The sequence below is a fragment of the Lissotriton vulgaris genome, chromosome 5 (genome assembly GCF_964263255.1).
Source record: "Lissotriton vulgaris chromosome 5, aLisVul1.2, whole genome shotgun sequence".
NCBI lineage: Eukaryota > Metazoa > Chordata > Amphibia > Caudata > Salamandridae > Lissotriton > Lissotriton vulgaris.
Genome location: NC_141693.1, coordinates 1,887,234,236 through 1,887,256,102, shown reverse-complemented (window position 1 = coordinate 1,887,256,102; position 21,867 = coordinate 1,887,234,236). Strand labels below are relative to the sequence as shown.

General features: G+C 45.8%; 1 protein-coding gene across 2 annotated transcripts in view; it reads left to right on the top strand.

Annotated features, from left to right (window-relative positions):
• LOC147717629 (major histocompatibility complex class I-related protein 1-like) overlaps positions 1-21,867 on the top strand; it is a 348,562-nt gene that overhangs the window by 236,743 nt on the left and 89,952 nt on the right. Inside the window, exon 5 of one of the 2 annotated variants that reach the window (XM_086924423.1) lies at positions 3,451-3,552. The exons of the other annotated variant lie outside the window; for it this stretch is intronic. Coding sequence (XP_086780549.1) covers positions 3,451-3,552 — 102 coding nt within the window. The remainder of the gene's footprint in view (positions 1-3,450; positions 3,553-21,867) is intronic. 2 annotated transcript variants of the gene reach the window in all.

Genomic DNA, 21,867 nt, shown 5'->3' with positions numbered 1-21,867 from the left:
CTTCATCTCTTGTGTTGTTTAACACTGGTACACTCCAATGGCATTTCCAAAGAAAAAACTAAGCAAGCAGAATTGCAGATCAAATATTTAATAGTTAAAGGGGAAGGGGCCCAAGCCTTAAAAAGCCAACCTGCCCCCCTCCCCAGGCACTAATAGGCCCGAGGGACTTCCATCCTGTGGCGCACAATTCTAAGGGGAGAGGAGCTTGTGTCCCACCTCCCTGAGCATTATTAAGCCCCGGGGACAGACGTCCCCTGAGCCAAAATTTATATAAAAGGGAAGAGGGGCGTGCAGGACACCACTATGACCCTTCTTGGGCCCCCGAGATGGGTGCCCTGGTGCACTCCTGGGGCACCCAGAATCCTCAAGTTGGGGCCCGTAGGGGAAGCACCAGGCATAGTGCAGGAGCTGGCATTGTTCCAGCCTGGAGCAGGAGGGAGCAGCTCTCTTTGCAAGCTCCCTTCAGGCGGAAGCAATGTCTGTTTCCCTGCCTGCAGGAGTCCAGGTTGGGTTGTAGCAGTCATGCCTTGTCTGCACGTGCTGCTGCAGGCAGTGAAGGCATGTTTGCTCCTGTCTAGGGGGATATTTAAAGATGCTCGTTCCAGACAGGAGCAAACACGTTTCCCTGCTCGCATCAGTGTGGGCAAGGAAACTAAACTGTCCCTGGGTGAGCTCCCTGCGACGAGTACTTGAGCCACTTCAGAAATAAATAAACCCAGGGGTTATGTTAAGTTATGTTATTATAAGTTTGTAGAGCGCCTTATCACCCAGAGGTATCTAAGCGCTATCAGTGGACACACAACCGGTTGGGTTCCCTAAGGCCTTTTAAAGCTCAGGGAGGGGGCTGCATATCTTATATTATTTTTATTTTGAAACTTCAGTACAGGGTACTAAGTCTCTGAGTCCTGTAAAGGCTGACAGCAACCATTTCCCATGTTGCTGGCAGGTAAACAGAGCCTTGTTCCCACAGGAGCAAATTAGCCCACGAGAAAAAAATACCCTGGGCCAATCAGAAGGATCTATTTTTTAAAATTGGGTTTCCCTCTAACCCTACCATTCAGATATATAAATATTTTTCCACCTTCCTTTTTCAAAAATTGCTAGATGGGTTAGCAAAAAATCACAAAAAGCGTAATCTGTGAACCAAGATCTAGCTTCCTGTCAAGCTTGGTGTCATTCCGTTCAGTGGTTTTTGCAAAAACGCTTCTGAGAAAAGTCTACCGAAAACGCATTTGGAAATTTGCTTTTGGTACTTCCCTTTTTCTGGGCCTGCTTGATGGACCACCCCAAAACTTTTCAAGAAGGAACTGAGGTGAATTTTTTTTTTTTAAAGTTTTGTGAAGAATCGTCAAACGTTGCCAAAGTTATTAGCAAACCAAAAAAACACCTTGCCTATGGAAAAGTAATCCTAACTATAACTAGCGACTGCCACTGGGGAAAATATAAACACACACACACACCTTATATATACTTACTATTTCGTTATAAAGGCATGCGTGGTAAAGGTATATGCATGGTAATGGATGTGTAGTAGAGGGATTGCATTGTTATACCTGCGTGGTAAAGATCGTTTCTCCTTTACAGTATATCAAGAATCTAAATAGTAGAACCTATGGGGTTCAACCCAGCCACATTTGAAGATTAAAAGTGACTAAGTAAATGCTTTCGCATTAAAATAAAAATGTTAAATGTGTCTTATATCGATATCTGGAGAAGCTGCATCGAAGCAGCAATTGTGAGCCTTTCATGGGTAACAATGTTCTAGATGAAAAGCAAAGCACCTTATGCTCTATATATGTTACATGATCGACCCTCAACACATCTTACTTTGTCTGTCCTGAAGAAGACCTGGCTTGATTGATTTTTGAAGCAGAAACAGAACCTGCAGTTTTTTGTATGCACTTGTAGAGAATGAGCTAAGATGAGGGAATAGAATTCGGAAACAATTAGCTACACCTTTTTTTTTTTGCTGCTATAAGCATTGTGGGATCATATGATTTGATTGGACTGTGTGCATAATTTGTTCTGCTTTACATGTGGTTGTCTATGCTGATGTAATATGATGTAGGTGAGCGAGTTAAAAATGTTTACCTTAGAGTGGTTTTCTTATGAAAGTTTTAAACTATATATAAATAACAATAAAGTTATTCTCAGTTTTGTTCTTGATTAGTTGGTGTAATATATACACTAGCGTGGAGGGATAATAGTTGGTTTTTGCATCCTTTCTGTGGAATTTAATTTGGCTTCTTCCAGCTGTAGCATCACTGACGGTTACATGTGGTCATTCACTGACGTTAGAAAATAGTTATACCAATGTCACTCCAGTCGGCTGTGCAGTAATAGTCAATACATTAGTCAATACATCTCAGTCTCAGGATGCTGCAGTGTTTACATCTCACTCTAAGGCGGCTGCAGTAATTCCATCTCACTCCAAGGATGCTTCAGTAATTCCACCTCAATCCCAGGATGATGCAGTAATTATCTCACTCCCAGGATGCTGCAGTAATTATCTCACTCCCAGGATGCTGTGGTAATTCCATCTCACTCCCAGGATGCTGCAGTAATTACATCTCACTCCCAGGATGCTGCAGTAATTATCTCACTCCCAGGATGCTGCAGTAATTCCATCTCACTCCCAGGATGCTGCAGTAATTCCATCTCACTCCCAGGATGCTGCAGTAATTCCATCTCACTCTCGGGATGCTTCAATAATTTCACCTCACTCCCAGGATGCTGCAGTGATTATCTCACTCCCAGGATGCTGCAGTGATTATCTCACTCCCAGGATGCTGCAGTAATTATCTCACTCCCAGGATGCTGCAGTAATTCCATCTCACTCTCAAGAGCTGCAGTAATTCCATCTCACTCCTAGGATCCTGCAGTAAGTCCATCTCACTCCCAGGATCCTGCAGTAATTACATCTCACTCTCCGGATGTGCAGTAATTCCATCTCACTCCTAGGATCCTGCAGTAAGTCCATCTCACTCCCAGGATCCTGCAGTAATTACATCTCACTCTCAGGATGTGCAGTAATTACATCTCACTTCCAGGATCCTGCAGTAATTACATCTCACTCTCAGGATGTGCAGTAATTACATCTCACTTCCAGGATCCTGCAGTAATTACATCTCACTCTCAGGATGTGCAGTAATTACATCTCACTTCCAGGATCCTGCAGTAATTACATATCACTCCCAGGATACCACTGAGTCACGGGTGTGTCTCACTCTCCTCACAGGGTTTTAGATGAGGTCTTTGCGGGCAGCTCATCCTTGTTAAAAGCAAAAGCTTGAAGGGCAGAAAGTGTCACCTGGGCTGGGGCTGCAGCCGTCTTCTAGCTGCACCTTTAGAAAGAGGGTTTTTGCTACGGAGGCTGTTCTAGTGATGTTACCTTTATTATTGCATGGATTCTGTTCTGTGACTCTGCTCTTGTTTGTCTCTGTCCCGCAGAGGAGGAGTCGCTTTATAACCCAGTGACCATCGCTATTGTGGTACTCATTGTGGGCGTGGCGCTGTTCGCTCTTCTATTGGTCATCAGAGCAAAATTATGCGGTAAGAAGTTTACTGTTCTAGGAAGCCTCATCATGTCCTCTTGAGTCATGTGTTGGAGAGATGTGGACGGGACCTCTAGTGATGTTCAGACACCTGTGGGAATGCGGGGTGAAGGAGCATCTTATTGCATCATGTGAGGTGTTGGGGTGGAAGCAGTAGTATCATTTATCACTTTCCAGTTATCTGCAGACCCAGAAACAGTATTCCTTAACCTCCTGCCACCTGTGCTGCTTGAATGGGAATCCTGTGATCTCCTTTCTGATGTCTCCTCACCCTGAGAGACTCTCCAGACATGCGACTGGATCATAAAATCCGTTCAATGCCATCTGCGTGCCAGTAAGGGGCGCCATCAGCTTCCATCTTGTCTTCGTGCCACCCAGGACATACCACCCAGAACTGCCTTGAGGGGTCACCAGAACACTTACATTAGCCCCTTGATTTGCAGCACCTGTTGACGCGGATATATCCTTCTACTGAAGTCAGTGGTGCTTAGGGTTCAGTTCTGGTTCCAAGTCTTGGGACAGAGGCACCCAGATGTGGTCAGGGAGTGAGATGCCAAACTCTAGAAGCGAGGCTGATCTTGGTCTACGTTGCCCGAGACAGACAACTTGAAGTAGACGAAGAAACACTAGTAGACATCCCCCCTCGGGAAGAGTGAGGGGTGGGGGTCCCACTAAGTGTCCTCCTCGGAACCAGTCCAAGGTCCAAAGATCTTGAGTCGCTAGTACCTGGACTCCGCAGAAGTTGGACGTCTTTAACAAGATCATAATGCATGCTTTCAACTTACCTGGAGCTCCCTCTTGGGTGCCTCCTGGCTCCGCAAACCAGTCAGGGCTGGCTGTCGAGAGCTTTAGCTATCAGACGACCTATTGTTACCAATACTTAAACAAATACATAGAGTGGACTTTGGGTTATGGTTCAATGGCTTTCTCCGCTATCTCTGCCCGTGAAACCTGCTTTGATGTCTTTCCTCCCTATTCTTGGGTTTGTCCTGCCCAGGAGAATTTATATCTCCCCCTGTTTTGCCAGGATCGGTTGTGTCCTTCCTTCAGCACTGAATCGTGGCGCATACCTCCGCCTCCCGTATGCTGGGTCCTTGTTCCTCCAGACCGTATCTCCCTCTCTTTGCTGCCCCCTCCCCCCTTATGTCCTCTGTGGATGAGCTGATGAGGACAACACCTTCGCTCATTCCACCCCCTGCCATCCTGCTGCTCCCGCCCTCCATCCTGAAAGCCAGTGTATTGTATTGTAATTGCATTTATATAGCACTTACTACTCTGATGAGGTGTTAAAGTGCTTTGCGGCAAGTATCACCCTACTCCTGAACCCAAGGTTAGTGGTTAATCCATTGGTAACTGGGTATTATTGTTGGTTATTGGTCTTGTGCTCTCATGGAAACCATTCCACGTATTCCCTCCAGTTTCTTTGAGGCAGGAAAGCCCTACATTTGAAGTGTGTATTCAGTGTACAAACCTATGAAAGGTGGGAGGAGGTTGGAGAGGAGTCTAAGGGTAGATCCTGGCCTGTAGGGGCATCCATGGGATTAAGATTGTGGATTTAAGAGGTCTTCAATGGAGAACAAATGGTGCAAGTCACGGAGGAATGCATCTCATCCCAGCAGGAAAGCCCAGCATTTGAAGTATGCATTCAGTGTACAAACCTATGAAAAGTGAGAAGAGGTTAAATATGTGTCTCAGGGTAGATCATGGAATGTAGGGGCCCTCATGGGATGAAGAATGTGGGCACGGGAGGTCTTTAAAGGAGAGAGGGGAGCTTCTGAACAGCTTCAAAGGGGTGTGGGGAATGGGAGCCCTGCTTCCTGTTACATACCATTCCTTAGGAGCCCGGAACAAATGAAGCATTGAACATTGTGAACTATGTTTGCGCTTATATTGTTAGTAATTTAAAGAAAATATTCACAAATGTATTCTGATCATCTCTTTAGCCACTGTCTGAGACCTGAAAACCATACTGTGTGCCTGCAGCCTGAAAACCTCTACATTGCTTGTGCCTGATGAAAGCCTTACAATGTGCCTGCACCTTGAAAACTGTGTAATATGGCTGCACCCTCAATCTTCTAAAGAGATGTATGATACCTTCACGCACTGTCTGCCACGCTGGCTCAGTGTAAGGAGTTTATGAACAGATACACCCCCAGCTGTGCACACTCTCTCGGTGGTGCAAGCCGAGCTCACACGCCATCAAATCTGCCCTTGGTCATCCCTGTCCATCTCTCCCCTCATGGCGCAGCCCTCAGCCCTGAGATGACTTCCACCTCCTGGGTCCTCCGCACTCCTGTGTCTCTGCACCAAGGCTGGTAAGGACATTTTGGGCCCTTACACCTCTTTTTCCACAATTTAACCCCCGCTTGTAATCCGTCCTCTCCCTCCTCCGTAAGAGTTAGACACTGTCTGCCACCGCACCCTAATAACCCGCCTCTACAAGACTGGGATCCAAGGAAAGGCCCTGGACTGGATCACATCATTCCTCTCCGACAGAACCCAGAGAGTCTGCCTCCCACCCTTCCGCTCCGAGGCCACCAAGATCATCTGCGACGTACCCCAGGGCTCCTCACTCAGCCCTACCCTCTTCAACATCTACATGAGCCCCCTCGCCGCCATCGCATGCAAACACAACATCAACATCATATCTTACGCCGACGACACCCAGCTGATACTCTCCTTCACCAAGGACCCCCTCACCGCCAGAACCAACCTCCAGGACGGAATGAAAGATGTCGCAGAATGGATGAAGCTCAGCCGCCTGAAACTAAACTGGGACAAGACAGAGGTCCTAATCCTCGGACAATCCCCATCCGCCTGGGACGACTCCTGGTGGCCCACGACGCTGGGCACCACACCGATACCCAGGGACCACGCACGCAACCTGGGTTTCATCCTGGACTCCTCCCTCACGATGACCAAACAAGTCAACGCAGTCTCGTCCACATGCTTCAACACCCTGCGCATGCTCTGAAAGATCTTCCGGTGGATCCCCACCGAAACCAGGAAGACGGTCACCCAGGACCTCGTCACCAGCCGACTGGACTACGGAAACGCCCTGTACGCTGGAACCACAGCCAAACTTCAGAAACGCCTACAACGCATAGAGAACGCCTCCGCGAGACTCATCCTCGACATCCCCCGCCACAGCCACATATCTACCCACCAGAGAGACCTGCACTGGCTCCCAGTCAGCAAGAGGATCACGTTCAGGCTGCTCACCCACGCACACAAAGCGCTCCACAACACGGGCCCCGAATACCTCAACAACCGCCTCTCGTTCTACAGTCCCACCCGCCAGCTCCGCTCCACCAGCCTCGCCCTCGCCACAGTCCCTCGGATTCGCAGAACCACCACCGGACGAAGATCATTCCCCTACCTGGCAGCCAAGACTTGGAACTCCCTCCCCGCACACCTACGACTGACCTAGGACCATCTCACCTTCAGGAAACACCTCAAGACCTAGCTATTCGAGCAGTAGCGGCACCCCCCATGCCCCTCCCTCAGCGCCTTGAGACCCTCACAGGTGAGTAGCGCGCTTTACAAATTGATTGATTGATTGATTGATTGATCAGTAGGGGTGTGTAACTGATAAAGTAAGATACGAAGAGTGAGGGAAGGCCTCATATAGATGTTTGCTCAGCTTCAGACTGGAGACAAATCGGGCCAGGTGTACGACCCTTTTTTGCGGCCGCAAACTGGAGAACCTCCTGTTTGCAGCCGCAAAAAAGGGTAATAGGGCCAGAGGCATCAAGCATTTTTTGCCTCCGCAAATCGGCCGTTTGCGAACACCATAAAATGCTTTTCTGATGCAGCAAACCCTATTTTGTGATTTGGTAACCTGTTACCGAATGGCAAAATGAGTTTGCGATTCGCTATTAGGAAGGGGCGTGTTTAGGGCATCCCTTCCTAATACCGAATCGCATCGGTATGCATGAACGCATTTTACTACCTACTTCAAGTAGGTGGTAACCAATTCCCAAATGGGAAGGGGTCCCCAAAGGACCCCTTCCCCTTTGTGAATGTCTGTAAATGCATTTTCTAAGAGCGGGCAGTGGTCCCACGGACCTCTGCCTGCTCTTAGAAAATGAAAGAAAAAGATAACATTTTCTCTTTTGTAAAGAATCCCGATTTCCTCTAAGGAAAACGGGCTGCTTTACAAAAAAAAAAGATTGCTTTATTTAAAAGCAAGCACAGATATGGTGGTCTGCATCCCCGTGATTTTTGCGATTCCTAGGGGGTCGCAAATTAAGACCTACCTCATTAATATTCATGAGGTAGGTCATTTGAAATCCCCTAGGAATCACAGAAAGTGTTAAACACACTTTCATGCATTCCATTTAGCGATTTTCTAACTGCGAATCGCAATAATTCACAATTAGGAACTCGCAAAATGGATTGTTGATGCATCTGGCCCATAGCATGTACCAATGCTATTTTGCGCGTCACTGACTCGCAAAATAGTATTTGCGACTCTCGCTATTAGGAAGGGGCGTCCCTTCCTGATAGCAAGTCAACATGCAATGTACTAGTGTTTTGCAACCGCATTTGCGGCCGAAAATCACTTGCAGTTACCCACCTACTTCAAGTAGGTTGTAAACAACTCGCAAAGGGGAAGGGGTCCCAAGGGGACCCCTTTCCCTTTGTAAGTATGAGGGAACATTTTTTTAGAGCAGGCAGTGGTCCCAGAGACCACTGCCTGCCCTTAGAAAAGTGAAACTGAAAAGTTCCATTTTTCTTTTTTAATTGCATCCTGTTTTCCATTAGAGAAAACGGGCAGCATTAAAAAAAAAATCTGCTTTATTGAAAAAGCAGTCCCAGACAGGGTGGTCTGCTAAGCCCAGTAGGCCACCATCCCTGGGAGGGTCTGTCATTCCCAATGGGCTTGAAAATTGCAAGAGGCTCATTAATATTCATGAGTCTTGCAATTTGCGACCCCATCGCAAACAGTGGTCAAAACACTGTTGTACATGCAAAATAGCGCTTTGCAAATATCCCTCTGTCGTTCCCTCCCCCCTCTGCCCTCTGTCCCTTTCTCCTGCTGTACCCTCACCCCTCTACCGTGCCCTCACCCCTCTGCTGTGCCCTCACCCCTGTGCTGTCCCTCACCCCTCTGCCGTCATTTCCCTCTGCTGTGCCCTCACCCCTCTGCCGTGCACTCACCCCTCTGCTGTGCTCTCACCCCTCTGCTGTCCTTTCCCCCTGCTGTGCCCTCAACCCTCTGCCCTCACCCCTTTGCCGTGCCCTCACCCCTCTGCAGTTCATTCCCCTGCTGTGCCCTTTCCCCTCTGCTTTTCCTTCCCCATTAGTGCCACACCCATCTGCCAATCCCTCACTCCTCACCATCCCTTCTCCTGTCCCTTTCTCCTGCCGTGCACTCAGCCCTCTGCCCTGCTCTCACCCCTCTGCTGTCCCTCACCCCTGTGCCGTACCCTCACCACTCTCCCGTCCCTTCCTACTGCTGTGCCCTCACTCCTCTTCCATGCCCTCACCTCTCCGCCATGCTCTCACCCCTCTGCTGTCCCTCACCCCTGTGTTGTGCTCTCACCACTCAGCTGTCCCTTCCCTCTACAGTGCCCCATCCCTCTGCCGCACCCTCACTCCTCACCATCCCTTCTCCCGTCCCTTCCCCCTGCTGTGCCCTCACCCCTCTGCCGTGCCCTCACCCCTCTGCTGTCCCTTTCCCCTGCTGTGCCCTCACCCCTCAGTCATGCCCTCACCCTCCATGTCCCTTCTACTTCTGCTGTCCCTTCCTTCTGCCGTGCCCTCATCCCTCTCCTGTGCCCTCACCCCTCTCGAGCCCTCACCCCTCTGTTCTCCCTTCCCCCTTCCATGCCATCACCCCTCTGTCTTGCCCTCACCCGTGTGCCGTGCCCTCACCCGTCTGCTGTCCTTTCCCCTGGCATGCCCTCATACCTCTGCTGTGCCCTCACACCTTAGCTGTACCTTCCCCCTGTCATGCCCTCACCCCTCTGCTGTGTCCCTCACCCCTCTGCTGTCACTTCCCTCTGCTGTACCCTCACCCCTCTGCCATACCCCCGCCCGTCTGCCATCCCTCACCCCTCTGCTATCCCATCCCCCTGCTGTCTCTTCCCCTGCCATCCCCTCACCCTTATGACGTCCCTCACCCCTCTGCCATGCCCTCACCCTTCTGCCATCCCTCATCCCTCTGCCATCCCTCAACCCTCTGCGATGCCCTCACCCTTTTGAAATCCCTCACCACTCTGCCGTCCTTCCCACCTGCTGTGCCCTTACCCCTCTGCCATTCCCTCAATCCTCTGCCGTCCCTCAAAACTACCGTGCCCTCACTCCTCAGCCATACCTTCCCCCTGTAGTCCCCTCACCCCTCTGCCATGCACTCACACCTCTGCTGTGCCCTCATCCCTCTGCCTTGGCCTCACCCCTCTGCTGTCCCTCACCCCTCTGCTGTCCCTTCCCCCTGCCGTGCCCTCACTCCTCTGCCATCCCTGCACCCTGCTGTGCCCTTACCCTTCTGCCGTTCACTCACACCTCTGCAGTCCCTCAACCCCTGCCATGCTCTCACCCCTCGGCTGACCCTTCCCCCCTGTTGTCCCCTCACCCCCTCTGCCGTGCCCTCACCCCTCTGCTGTGCCCTCACCCCTCTGCTGTGCCCTCACCCCTCTGCCATTCCCTCACCCCTCTGCCATTCCCTCACCGCTGCCGTACCCTCATCCCTCACCCCTCAGCCATCCCTTCCGCCTGTTGTCCTCTTACCCCTCTACTCTGCCCTTACCCCTTTGCTGTGCCCTCACACTCTGGTCATCCACTCACCCCTCTGCTGTGCCCTCACATCTCTGTATCCCTTCTCTCACTGCCGTGCCCTCACCCCTCTTCCGTCCCTTCCCCTCTGCCGTGCCCTCACCCCTCTGCCCTGCCCTCTGCTGTCCCTCACCCCTCTGCCATTCCTTCCCCCTGCCGTGCCCTCACCCCTCTGCCATGCCCTCACTCTACTGTGTGAATGGAGCTTGCTTCTACTATGTTCATGGAGCTTGCTTCTATTATGTGAATGGAGCTTTGCTTCTAATGTGTGAATGAAGCTTGCTTCTACTGTGTGAATGGAACTTGCTTCTACTGGTAAGGGAGCTTACTTCTACTGTGTGAATGGAGCTCACTTCTACTGTGAATGGAGCACGCTTCTACTGTGAATGGAGTTCGCTTTTACTGTGTGAATGGAGATTGCTTCTACTGTGTGAATTTGAGCTCGCTTCTACTTCGTGAATGTAGCTTGCTTCTGTTATGTGAATGGAGCTTGCTTCTACTATGTGAATGGAGCTTGCTTTTACTGTGCGAATAGAGCTTGCTTCTGCTGTGTGAATTGAGCTTCCATCTACTGTGTGAATGGAGCTTGCTTCTTTTATTTGAATAGAGCTCGCTTCTACTGTGTGAATGGTGCTTGCTCCTACTATGTGAATGGAGCTAGCTTCTACTATGAGAATGGAGCTTGCTTCTGCTGTGAGAATAGAGCTTGCTTCTACTATGCGAATGGAGCTTGTATATAATTTGTGAATGGAGCTTGCTTCTACTTTGCGAATGGATCTTGCTTCTCCTGTGTGAATGGAACTTGCTTCTCTTGTGTGAATGGACCGCGCTTCTACTGTGAATGGAGCTCGCTTCTACTGTGTGAATGAAGCTTGCTTCTACTGTGTGAATGAAGCTCGCTTCTACTGTGTGAATGGAGCTTGCTACTACTGTGTGAATAGAGCTTCTTTCTACATTGTGAATGGAGCTCACTTCTACTGTGAATGGAGCTTGCTTCTACATTGTGAATGGAGCTTGCTTCTACTGTGTGAATGAAGCTTGCTTCTACTGTTAAAGGAGCTCTCTTCTACTGTGAATGGAGCTCGTTTCTACTGTGTGATCGGAACTTGCTTCAACTGTGTGAAAGGAGCTCGCTTCTACTATGTGAATGGAGCTTTCTTCTACTGTGAATGGAGCTCGCTTCTACTGTGTGAATGCAGCATGCTTCTACTGTGAGAATGGAGATCACTTCTACTATGTGAATGGAGATCACTTCTACTATGTGAATGAAGCTTGCTTATACTTTGTGAATGGAGCTCACTTCTAGAATGTCAATGGAGCTCACTTCTACTATGTGAATGGAGGTCGCTTCTACTGTGGAAATGGAGCTCTTTTCTACTGTGTGAATGGAGCTTGCTTCTACTGTGTGAATGGAGCTTGCTTCTACTGTGTGAATGGAGCTTGCTACTACTGTGTGAATAGAGCTTCTTTCTACATTGTGAATGGAGCTCACTTCTACTGTGAATGGAGATTGCTTCTACATTGTGAATGGAGCTTGCTTCTACTGTGTGAATGAAGCTTGCTTCTACTGTTAAAGGAGCTCTCTTCTACTGTGAATGGAGCTCATTTCAACTGTGTGAATGAAGCTTGCTTCTACTGTGTGAATGGAGCTCGCTTCTATTGTGTGAATGGAGCTTGCTTCTACTATGTCAATGGAGCTTCCATCTACTATGTAAATGGAGCTTGCATCTAATGTGTGAATGGAGCTCGCTTGTACTGTGAACGGAGCTCGCTTCTACTGTGAATGGAGCTAGTTTCTACTGTGTGAATGGAGCTTACTTCTACTGTTTGAATGGAGTTTGCTTCTACTGTGTGAATGGAACTTGCTTCTACTGTGAATGGAGCTTACTTCTACTGTGTGAATGGAACTCACTTCTAATGTGAACGGAGCTCGCTTCTAATGTATGAATGGAGCTCGCTTTTTATGTGAATGGAGCTCGCTTCTGTTATGTGAATGGGGCTCGCTTCTACTGTGTGAATTGAGCTCACACTTCTAATGTGAACGGAGCTCGCTTCTACTGTGTGAAGGGAGCTCGCTTCTGTTATGTGAATGGAGCTCGCTTCTGTTATGTGAATGGGGCTTGCTTCTACTGTGTGAATGGAGTTTGCTTTTACTGCATGAATGGAGTTTGCTTGTGCTGTGTGAATGGAGCTTCCTTATACTGTGTGAATGGAGCTTGCTTCTAATGTGTGAATGGAGCTTGCTTCTTTTTTTTTTTAATAGAGCTCGCTTCTACTGTGTAAATGGTGCTTGCTCCTACTATGTGAATGGAGCTCGCTTCTACTATGCGAATGGAGCTTGCTTCTGCTGTGAGAATAGATCTCACTTCTACTATGCGAATGGAGATTGTATATAATGGGTGAATGGAGCTTGCTTCTACTATGCGAATGGAACTTGCTCCTACTTTGAATGGACCACGCTTCTACTGTGAATGGAGCTCGCTTCTAGTGGGTGAATGTAGCTCGCTTTTACATTGTGAATGAAGTTTGCTTCTACTGTGTGAAAGGAGCTTGCTTCTACTGTGAAAGGATCTCGCTTCTACTATGTGAATGGAGCTCGCGTCTACTGTGTGAATGGATCTCGCTGCTACTGTGAATTGAGCTCGCATCTACTGTGTGAATGGAGCTCGCCCCTACTGTGTGAATGGAGCTCACTTCCACTATGTGAACGGAGCTTGCTTCTACTGCGTGAATGCAGCTTGCTTCTACTGCGTGAATGCAGCTTGCTTCTACTGTGAATGGAGCTTACTTCCACTGTTTGAATGGAGTTTGCTTCTACTATGTCAATGGAGCTTGCTTCTACTGCGTGAATGCAGCTTGCTTCTACTGCGTGAATGCAGCTTGCTTCTACTGCGTGAATGCAGCTTGCTTCTACTGCGTGAATGCAGCTTACTTCTACTGTTTGAATGCAGCTTGCTTCTACTGCGTGAATGCAGCTTGCTTCTACTGTGAATGGAGCTTACTTCTACTGTGTGAATGGAACTCACTTCTACTGTGAACGGAGCTCGCTTCTACTGTGTGAATGTAAATGTAAATGTAGATGTACTTGTATAGGGCACGACTACCCGGAGGCATCTTGGCGCTTGTATGAATACCGCTGAGGAACCCTTCCTGACCTTTCTCTGTGAAGTGCCCACTCCTGGGTACCCCCAAGTTGAAGCCAGGCATCCTAGCGTTGTTGGGGCCGTTGTGGAGATTAATAACAGATTTACAATTGTCCTCAAAGGAATTGTTTAGATATTCTTCATCAATTAATGCTGTTGTCACTTAAGTGATCAATCATTCACCAAAAGCAAGGTAGATAAAGTATATTACTGTTGTTTATTTCATAATTTTTATCAGAATTTTTATCAAAAATCTTTTAGCATGGTAACAACGGACTATGATAGTGAAGTCCTACGACAACTTAATAATCCAACTCATTATAAAAAACTTAGAGGTGACCCGACAGCTAGAATACGTAAGGAAATTCTGGTTCTAACAACTAAAGGCTTAGACGGACAGTGGTTGAGCAAGAAAGAATTTGACTACATGAATAAAAGTGACTCTACGATTCCAGCATTCTATACATTACCAAAAATTCATAAGCACAGTCAATGTCCCCCAAGAAGACCTATTGTGGCTGGTTGTCAATCCATTCTACAACCATTATTGTATTGTATTGTATTGTATTTAAACTTATAATGCGCGCAGCTACCCGCATGGGGTCTCCCGGCGCCAGCTAAAGGCAATAGTGGTGGGGTCAGGCGGTCATCACTGAGGGAAAAGTAAGGTTTTAAACTTTTTATGAAATTTCGTCAGGGAAGGCTCAAGTTTCTTTTTATTTTTTTTATTTTTTATTTGAGCAAGGACAAAATACATATATCAGAGAAAACTAAGTCATTTAGATATACATCACAGATTGCAAAGAAGAAAAAGTAGAAGAGTAAAAATCAAAGAATTTGTAAATACAACAGTAAAAAAATAAGGGACTAGTATGTGTTTACAAAAAAGACAAAAAAGATCAATTCATATGTTTGTATACATAGAGAGAGAAAAATAGATGACAATATAATTCAAATCATTATAGTTTCTAAGAGTGCATTTTACTATTATACCATCAAGTAATAAGTCAAGTCAAGTCAAAATATTTATATAGCGCACTATATACCCAGAGGGTCTCAGGCGCTTGAAGAGGGGTGGGGAGCTACTTGTCGAATATCCAAGCAATAGGAGTAATAGGAGTCCAGATCTGAGTCCCGAGTGTTCTGGAACTCCTTCCTCTAGTTTTATAGATGGCTTTTAGGCTATTTCATATTTATAAATTCCCAGGAACCGGCATAACCACATTTGGAAAGTAGGAGCTTCTGAGTCTTTCCAGCGGGCAGCCAGTATAATTCGGAGCAATGCCATACCCAGAAATACTGACGTTAGTTCTTCCCGACTATACCCCATAGATTCATCATGGCCCAGAACATATATCGTTATTGAAGTTCTTAATTCATGTCCAAAAATTTCAGTCCAGAATTCTGAGATCATTGTTTTGATTAAGTCTAACTTGGGGCATTCGGCAAACATATGAATGAGATTAGCCGGGGATTGACCACACCTTGGACAGTTGTCGTTTGTTCGAAGACCCCATGAGAATAGTTTGGAGGGTGTAAAATAAAGATCATAGACTGTTCTGTAGTGTTGGGCTTTTAAATTGGAGGCTAAAAATAATTTAGAAGACAGAATCAATGAGGTGTCGATATCTATATTTGGGTTGGCTAGTTTAGTAGCCCAGAGTGTCTCGACTCGCTCCATGTCGTCACTAAGATTATTCTTTAGTATTTCATATTTCTTATTTTGATGACATATGCCGACGATTCCCAGATTGTGTTCTCTCTTTCTAAGTCGCATACGTCTGCTCCTTCTGCACTCAAAGTAGGCCTCCACGAGATATTCCGCTGGATGTCAGCCAATCAACTTAAATTGAATGGGGACAAAACAGAGGTCCTCCTTCTAGGAAATAATAAGGACCTATGGAGTGATCCCCATCGGCCGACAGCATTAGGCAAGCTACCGCCTCCAGCCACCCAGGTCAGAAATCTTGGGGTCATCATCGATGACAACCTTTCAATGTCACAGCAAGCTAACAAAGTAGCGGGCATATGTTTTACGATTCTCAGATGGCTCCGTAAAATTGTTTGGATGTTGCCACTCCCCACCCAGAAGACCGTAGTCAATGCCTTAGTAACTTCTCGGCTTGACTACGGTAACATCTTGTACCTGGGTGCAAACAAAGCAGTAGTAAGACGCTTACAACTGGTGCAAAATGCCGCAGCCAGAATGCTTTGCAGAATACCCAAACATGCCAGGATCACAAAACATCTTAGGGACCTACACTGGCTCAGAGTCGAAAACAGGATTCGTTTTAAAACGCTGAGCTATTTGTTTAAAATTAAAGCCGGGACCGCCCCCAAGTATCTCCTAGATCTTGCCAAACTCCACGTTCCCAATCGCAATCTTCGCTCAGCCACATCAGCAAAGTTTGCGGTTCCCAGGTATAAACGGGCCAAAATGGGTGGGAGATCATTCTCACATTTGGGTCCAACCCTGTGGAACACTCTGCCCATTCAAATACGCAAAGAGGAAAACTACAGGATCTTTAGGAAAAGCGTAAAGACCTGGTTGTTTGACCTATAAGTACCCTGGACTCCCTCTCTGGTTAGCTGGGCTCGTGATCCTCCTTTCGGCGCCGGGAAACCCTTTGTGGGTAGCTGCGCGCCTTACAAATACTATAAAATAAACAAATAAATAAATAAAAATAGATGGTGCCTATCCTAGTGGATCGCCTATCTATAATTTCGAAGAGGGGAATATTATCTCATTCGATCTGGGGTATGTTAAATCGAATAGACGAGTGGATTTGAATATATTTTAAGAAGTCGGTTGGGGGTATATGAAAATTTTGTTGCAGGTTCCCAAATGATGGTGTAGGTCCCTGTCCAATAAAATTACCCAAAGTAATGATACCTGATTGTTCCCATCTTCTAGAGATATTGTCATTGAGATATGATGGTAAGATCGAGCTGTGCCAAAGAGGAGTATATTTAGTGTACTTTGGTATGGCTAAATTTTTTGACACCTGTTTCCAGACCTTCCATGCGCCGACTATTACCTTGAATTTGTTTTTTTTTAAATATGAAGGCTCTACCTGTCTTAGTAATAGCCCTCTAGCGGTATCTCCCAGTATAAGTTCATAAAATGAAGGTATGTATTGGTGTGTTATGGAAGTGGCTATAGGTTTAGTGTTAAATAAGGGAGCCATTTGCTGAATAAGAGTTGCCCAAAGATACAATGTCAGATTTGGAATGGCTAACCCTCCTCTATGTTGAGGTAGTGATAGGAGTGGTAATGCTATCCTGATTTTGCCAAAATTCCAAATAAACTTTGACATACTAGCATCAAGTGCCTTGATGATATTGTCCTCAACAATCAGGGGAATTGCTCGAAATAGGTATAACATTTTTGGGAAAATATTCATTTTAAGATAATTCCCTTTACCTGTTATTGACAACCGAAGATTGTTAACTCTGGTGAGATCTGTTTTTATTTTCTTAATCAAGGGATCGTAATTAATCTGCGTAATTTCTTTAATTGTAGGAGATAAGACCACACCTAGATATGTAGCCTGGCTAGTTCTATAAGGACACTCAAAGACAGTATTTTCAGTGGATAGGACCATAGTTTTATCCCTATTCAGGGAATATCCGGAGTAGGAACTGAATGACTGGGTAATTTGCTCTATTTCTTGAATGGCCTCGGTGGGGTTAGAAGTTAATACCGCCACGTCGTCGGCATAGGCTAATACTTTTGTACTTGATGTTATTGCAATTATAGGTTCTATTACTGGGGATATGAGTAGTTTTAATATTAAAGGGTTGATATATAGGGCAAATAGGATTGGGGAGCACGGACATCCCTGCCTCGTGCTCCTTTGAATATTAATAAACTCTGATTCGAAACCATCTATTGAAAGTTTGGCTCTAGGCTCTACATAGAGAGCCTTAATAGCTTTAATATAGGCCTTTCCAAAATTGTTTAGTTCTAATATTTCCCACAGGAACTGCCAAGAGACGCGATCGAATGCCTTCTCGGCGTCGAGCAGCATCATTGACATCCTGCCCCCGTGGCTCCCATGATGTCAAAAAGGGAAATAGCTCTCCGGGTGTGATCTGTTGTGCCCTTACCGGGTATAAAGCCACGCTGCCACGGGGAGACAAGACGCTCAACGACCCTGCTCAGCCGGTTAGCGAGTATCTTGGCATAAAGTTTCGAATCAGAGTTTATTAATGAGATGGGACGATATGAGGATGGTAATTTGGCAGGCTTCCCTTTTTTAGGAAACATGACTATATTTGTGTTTTTCCAAGATTCGGGTGGTGTGCCACTATATTGAACTCCAAGGAATAAGTCCAATAAATAAGGGATGATCTGCTTCCCAAGAATTTTATAGAGGTCCGAAGGGATTTTATCGGGGCCTGCTGCTTTACCATTAGCAAGTTCTAATTCGAGTTCTGTTGTCGTAATTTCTTTATCAAGATCTTCTCTGACTAAGGCATCAATTGAACTAATTTCGGTCTGAGGCAGCCAATGATGTAAAAAGCTTTTAGTATCTATTGTGTGCGGTTGATCATCATTTTGATACCGTTTTTGATAAAAACGTTGGAAAACGCCCACGATATCAGTAGGAGATGTATATTCCTGCCCCTCTAATTCAATTATTTGGATAGCTCTATGGGATTGTTTCTGGCGTGTTCGTAGGGTATGTTGTAACTAGATTTATCTCCTTTAGGTTGCTCAGCCAGTATGAGTGAGATGTCTGTATGGACTGTTGGTGTGCGTGATGTCAGAGTGAATAGAATGTGTGTGTGCCTGGTGTGTGTGGAGAAGGTCAGTTGGTGAGTGAGGGCTGAGCAACATCCATCAAGCTCCTGGTGGGACCTAATATTTATCTTACTGAAACCAACTAATAAACATCATACTTGGATCAATTACCTGGCTACCATCTACATTATATCTTCTTTTACTACAACATTTTGGCGACTCGTCGCCAAAATGTTGTAGTAAAAGAAGATATAATGTAGATGGTAGCCAGGTAATTGATCCAAGTATGATGTTTATTAGTTGGTTTCAGTAAGATAAATATTAGGTCCCACCAGGAGCTTGATGGATGTTGCTCAGCCCTCACTCACCAACTGACCTTCTCCACACACACCAGGCACACACACATTCTATTCACTCTGACATCACGCACACCAACATTCCATACAGACATCTCACTCATACTGGCTGAGCAACCTAAAGCTGTTTACCAATTTTTTCTCCGTTCTCATAGATATTTATTTGATTTGCCTGAGAGGTCTCGGCCGCTTTTTGTGTAAGGCCAGCGTTAATTTCTGTCTTAAGAACTAGTATTTTCCGCAAAGTGTTATGGCTTTCTTCTCCAAGTTGTATCTGAGTGGCATGGAGAGTCTCTACGTTTGCTAGTTCTAAGTTACGTTGTTGATTTAGGTTATTCTGCTTCTTTTTTTGCTTGGCCACAAACGCTCGAGTCTCACCTCGGAGTGCCGCCTTGAAACAATCCCAGACCACGAATCTAGGAGCGCTATATTGATTGTAGTCAAAGAATTCCTGAGCCCAGATCATTATGTATGCTATATAATCCCTGTTGAAGAGGAGCTTACGGTCAAATGTCCATTGAGAAGGTGGTTTCCTATAGCTGGCAACATCAAAAATAAGGGTTAGGGACATTATGATCTGAAATAGTTTTGGGCAATTTAGCTATCTTAGAATCTGGTACAACTTCTTTAGAGACTAATACATAGTCTATTCTGACGTATTTATTATGGGGAAAGGAGAAATAGGTGTAGCCAGGATCGTTTGTGTTTTTCAGACTCCAGATTAGATTGTAACTAGTCATGAGCTGTTTGATGGCATTATAAACCTTTGGTTTACGCCCGCTATAAGTCTGTTGTAATTGAGTATTCGATGTAGCACCTAGTACTACATTGAAGTCTCCACATAAGATCAGTGGACCAGTCCAGGAGCCTAGCTCTAGCTCTAAATCTAAAAATATCTGGGGATCGTCCAAATTTGACCCGTAGACCGAGCAGATGGTGAGGCCGAGATCGAGATGTACTATGGCCCATCTACCATATGGGTCTACTAACTGTCGTATTGGTTGTCCAAAAGAATTCTTTGCAAAAATGGCGACGCCTCGCGTTTTAGAGGTTTGAGATGTCGTGGCCAGGATGTTATAGCCAGGAATCCTTAGCAGCTCTTTATCCCCCACTGCAATGTGGGTCTCTTGTAGACACACAAAATCATATGAGTCTTGGTAAATTGCCTGATAAAGTTGGGCCCCTTTACCCCTATCATTGAGGCCAGCAATATTCCAACAGCAAAGCTTTAACTTCCCCATTGTAACAATTCAGTGTATATACAAATCATACTTATATAAAACATTATTTGTGAACATAAATAAAACAAAATTTCCAGATCTTTGGTCCTTAATTGTATATTGTGATTAGTACAGATCAATACATTTTTTAAGTATTTGAACTTGCTCTTTTTAATTTTTTTAGGCACACCCACCTCCCCTCCCCCTCCCGCCTTACCCCCCCCAACACACCTCCCAAAAAAAGGCAATTAGACTCTGTGAAAGAGTCTCTGGCGATGGTGGGATGTTTTCTGACCTATGCTGTGCAGTTCTGACCTCATAAATAATAAAGTGAAAAAAAAAGGAAGTTGTTTCAGTGCGGACAGGGAGTGAAAAAAGAGGATTTCAAAAGCCAGTAGTAGAAACAAAGTAAGCCAAACAAAAGAGGAAGAAAAAGAAGGAAAAGGAATAAATGAGCAATAAATAAAGAAAAGAATATATTCTACAGAGAAAAAGGAGAAAAGGGGGGAAATGAGAAAGAAGCTCTAATCAGATCAATTTTAGGCATAGTGTACCCCAGATTATACAGCATAATAAATCCTTTTTCTTTCCAAATTGCTTGGGCAATAATCTTTCCTAGCATAATAAAGATTCATGGTACTTTTATTCTTACATCATAATAACCCATATGGGTTTGTGTCGTAGTTGTAGGCTACCCTTTAAGCGTAACAAATAGAGGGAAAAGAAAAGGGAAAAACATAAATAGAATACAAAGACTAATACTAGAAAAAAAATCTCATCTTTCCCTTAAATAGACCCTTACATCCATATCTAGCTAATTCAGGCTGTCGAGAAATTCTTTTGCTTTAATTTCTGATGTGAAGAATCTGGTTTGCCCCCCAATTATAATTTTTAGTTTGGCGGGGTTGTTAAGATAAGCCTGTGCTTTCTTATCAAGGAACGGTTTAATCAGTTGGCGTAGACGCCACCTTCTCTCCACTGTTATGTGGCAAAAGTCTGGTGGCACAAAGTATGTGATGGTGTCTCTATTGCGCCGAGCTTCAGGTCTTGCTTTATCTGAGATAGCCTGTCTTAAAAGAAAATTTCCAAAATAAACTAAAACTGCTCGAGGATAGCCACCCTGCTTAGTTGATGGTTTCAAAGTCAGTGGTACTCTATGAACACGTTGTACCTCAAGGTCCCAGTTCCAGGTGGAAAGTTCTGGCAATGTGTCACGAAAAAGTTGTATAATATAGGCCCGGATGTCTGCGCCTTCGGCTTTTTCCGGGATGCCTAGCACGCGCAGATTATTACGACGTAACCGATTTTCGGAATCTTCTAGTTTCCACCTGATATCCTCTAGTTCAGCCTTGTGAGATCGGACAAGTTCTTGAGTTGTTGCAGCTTCTGTCTCATTAGACATAATACGAGTTTCCATTTCCGTCATTCGATCATTAAAAGAGCTCACTGTTTTGGTGAGCTTGCGTACGACCCCCTGAACTTTTTGAATGGCAAGCTGTGCCTTACGGCCATCTTTAGAGGTCTCCTCTCGATGAGAGGCTATGGCTTGGAGTACTGTATCCATGACTGTATTTAAAGTAGCCCCAGAGTTCTCAGGGTGATTCTCAGGGTGATCTAAGGATACGTGTCGTATGGTGCGATGGGAATGACTCGGATTTTGATTTAAGGTCTGGGTTGATGGTGAATAATCCCAGGTTAGCTCTGGTGTTCCATGATAGCTTCTTTTTTTTTTAGAACAGTTCTCCGGCTAGCCTTAGGATCATTGGTTTTCAAGACCTGGTCACTATCTGTAGTCATATTGGACTCTGTGTCACCATCATCGTCATCCTCAATTTCATTGGACCAGGCAGCGTCCTCAGAAAAAGAATAAAAATCAGTGGGGTCCCTGTCGGTTTCCGCTGCCTCTGCAGATGTCTCTAAAACCGATGCTCCGGAGGAGCTTATGGCTTTAGGTTCGTTCTCTTCGAGGCTCACTTCAGGCGCGGCTTTGATATTGGTGGGAGTCAGGATCAAAGTAGCTGAGGGACCCCCAACGGGATCTATTATATTCGTTGCCTATGAACGTAT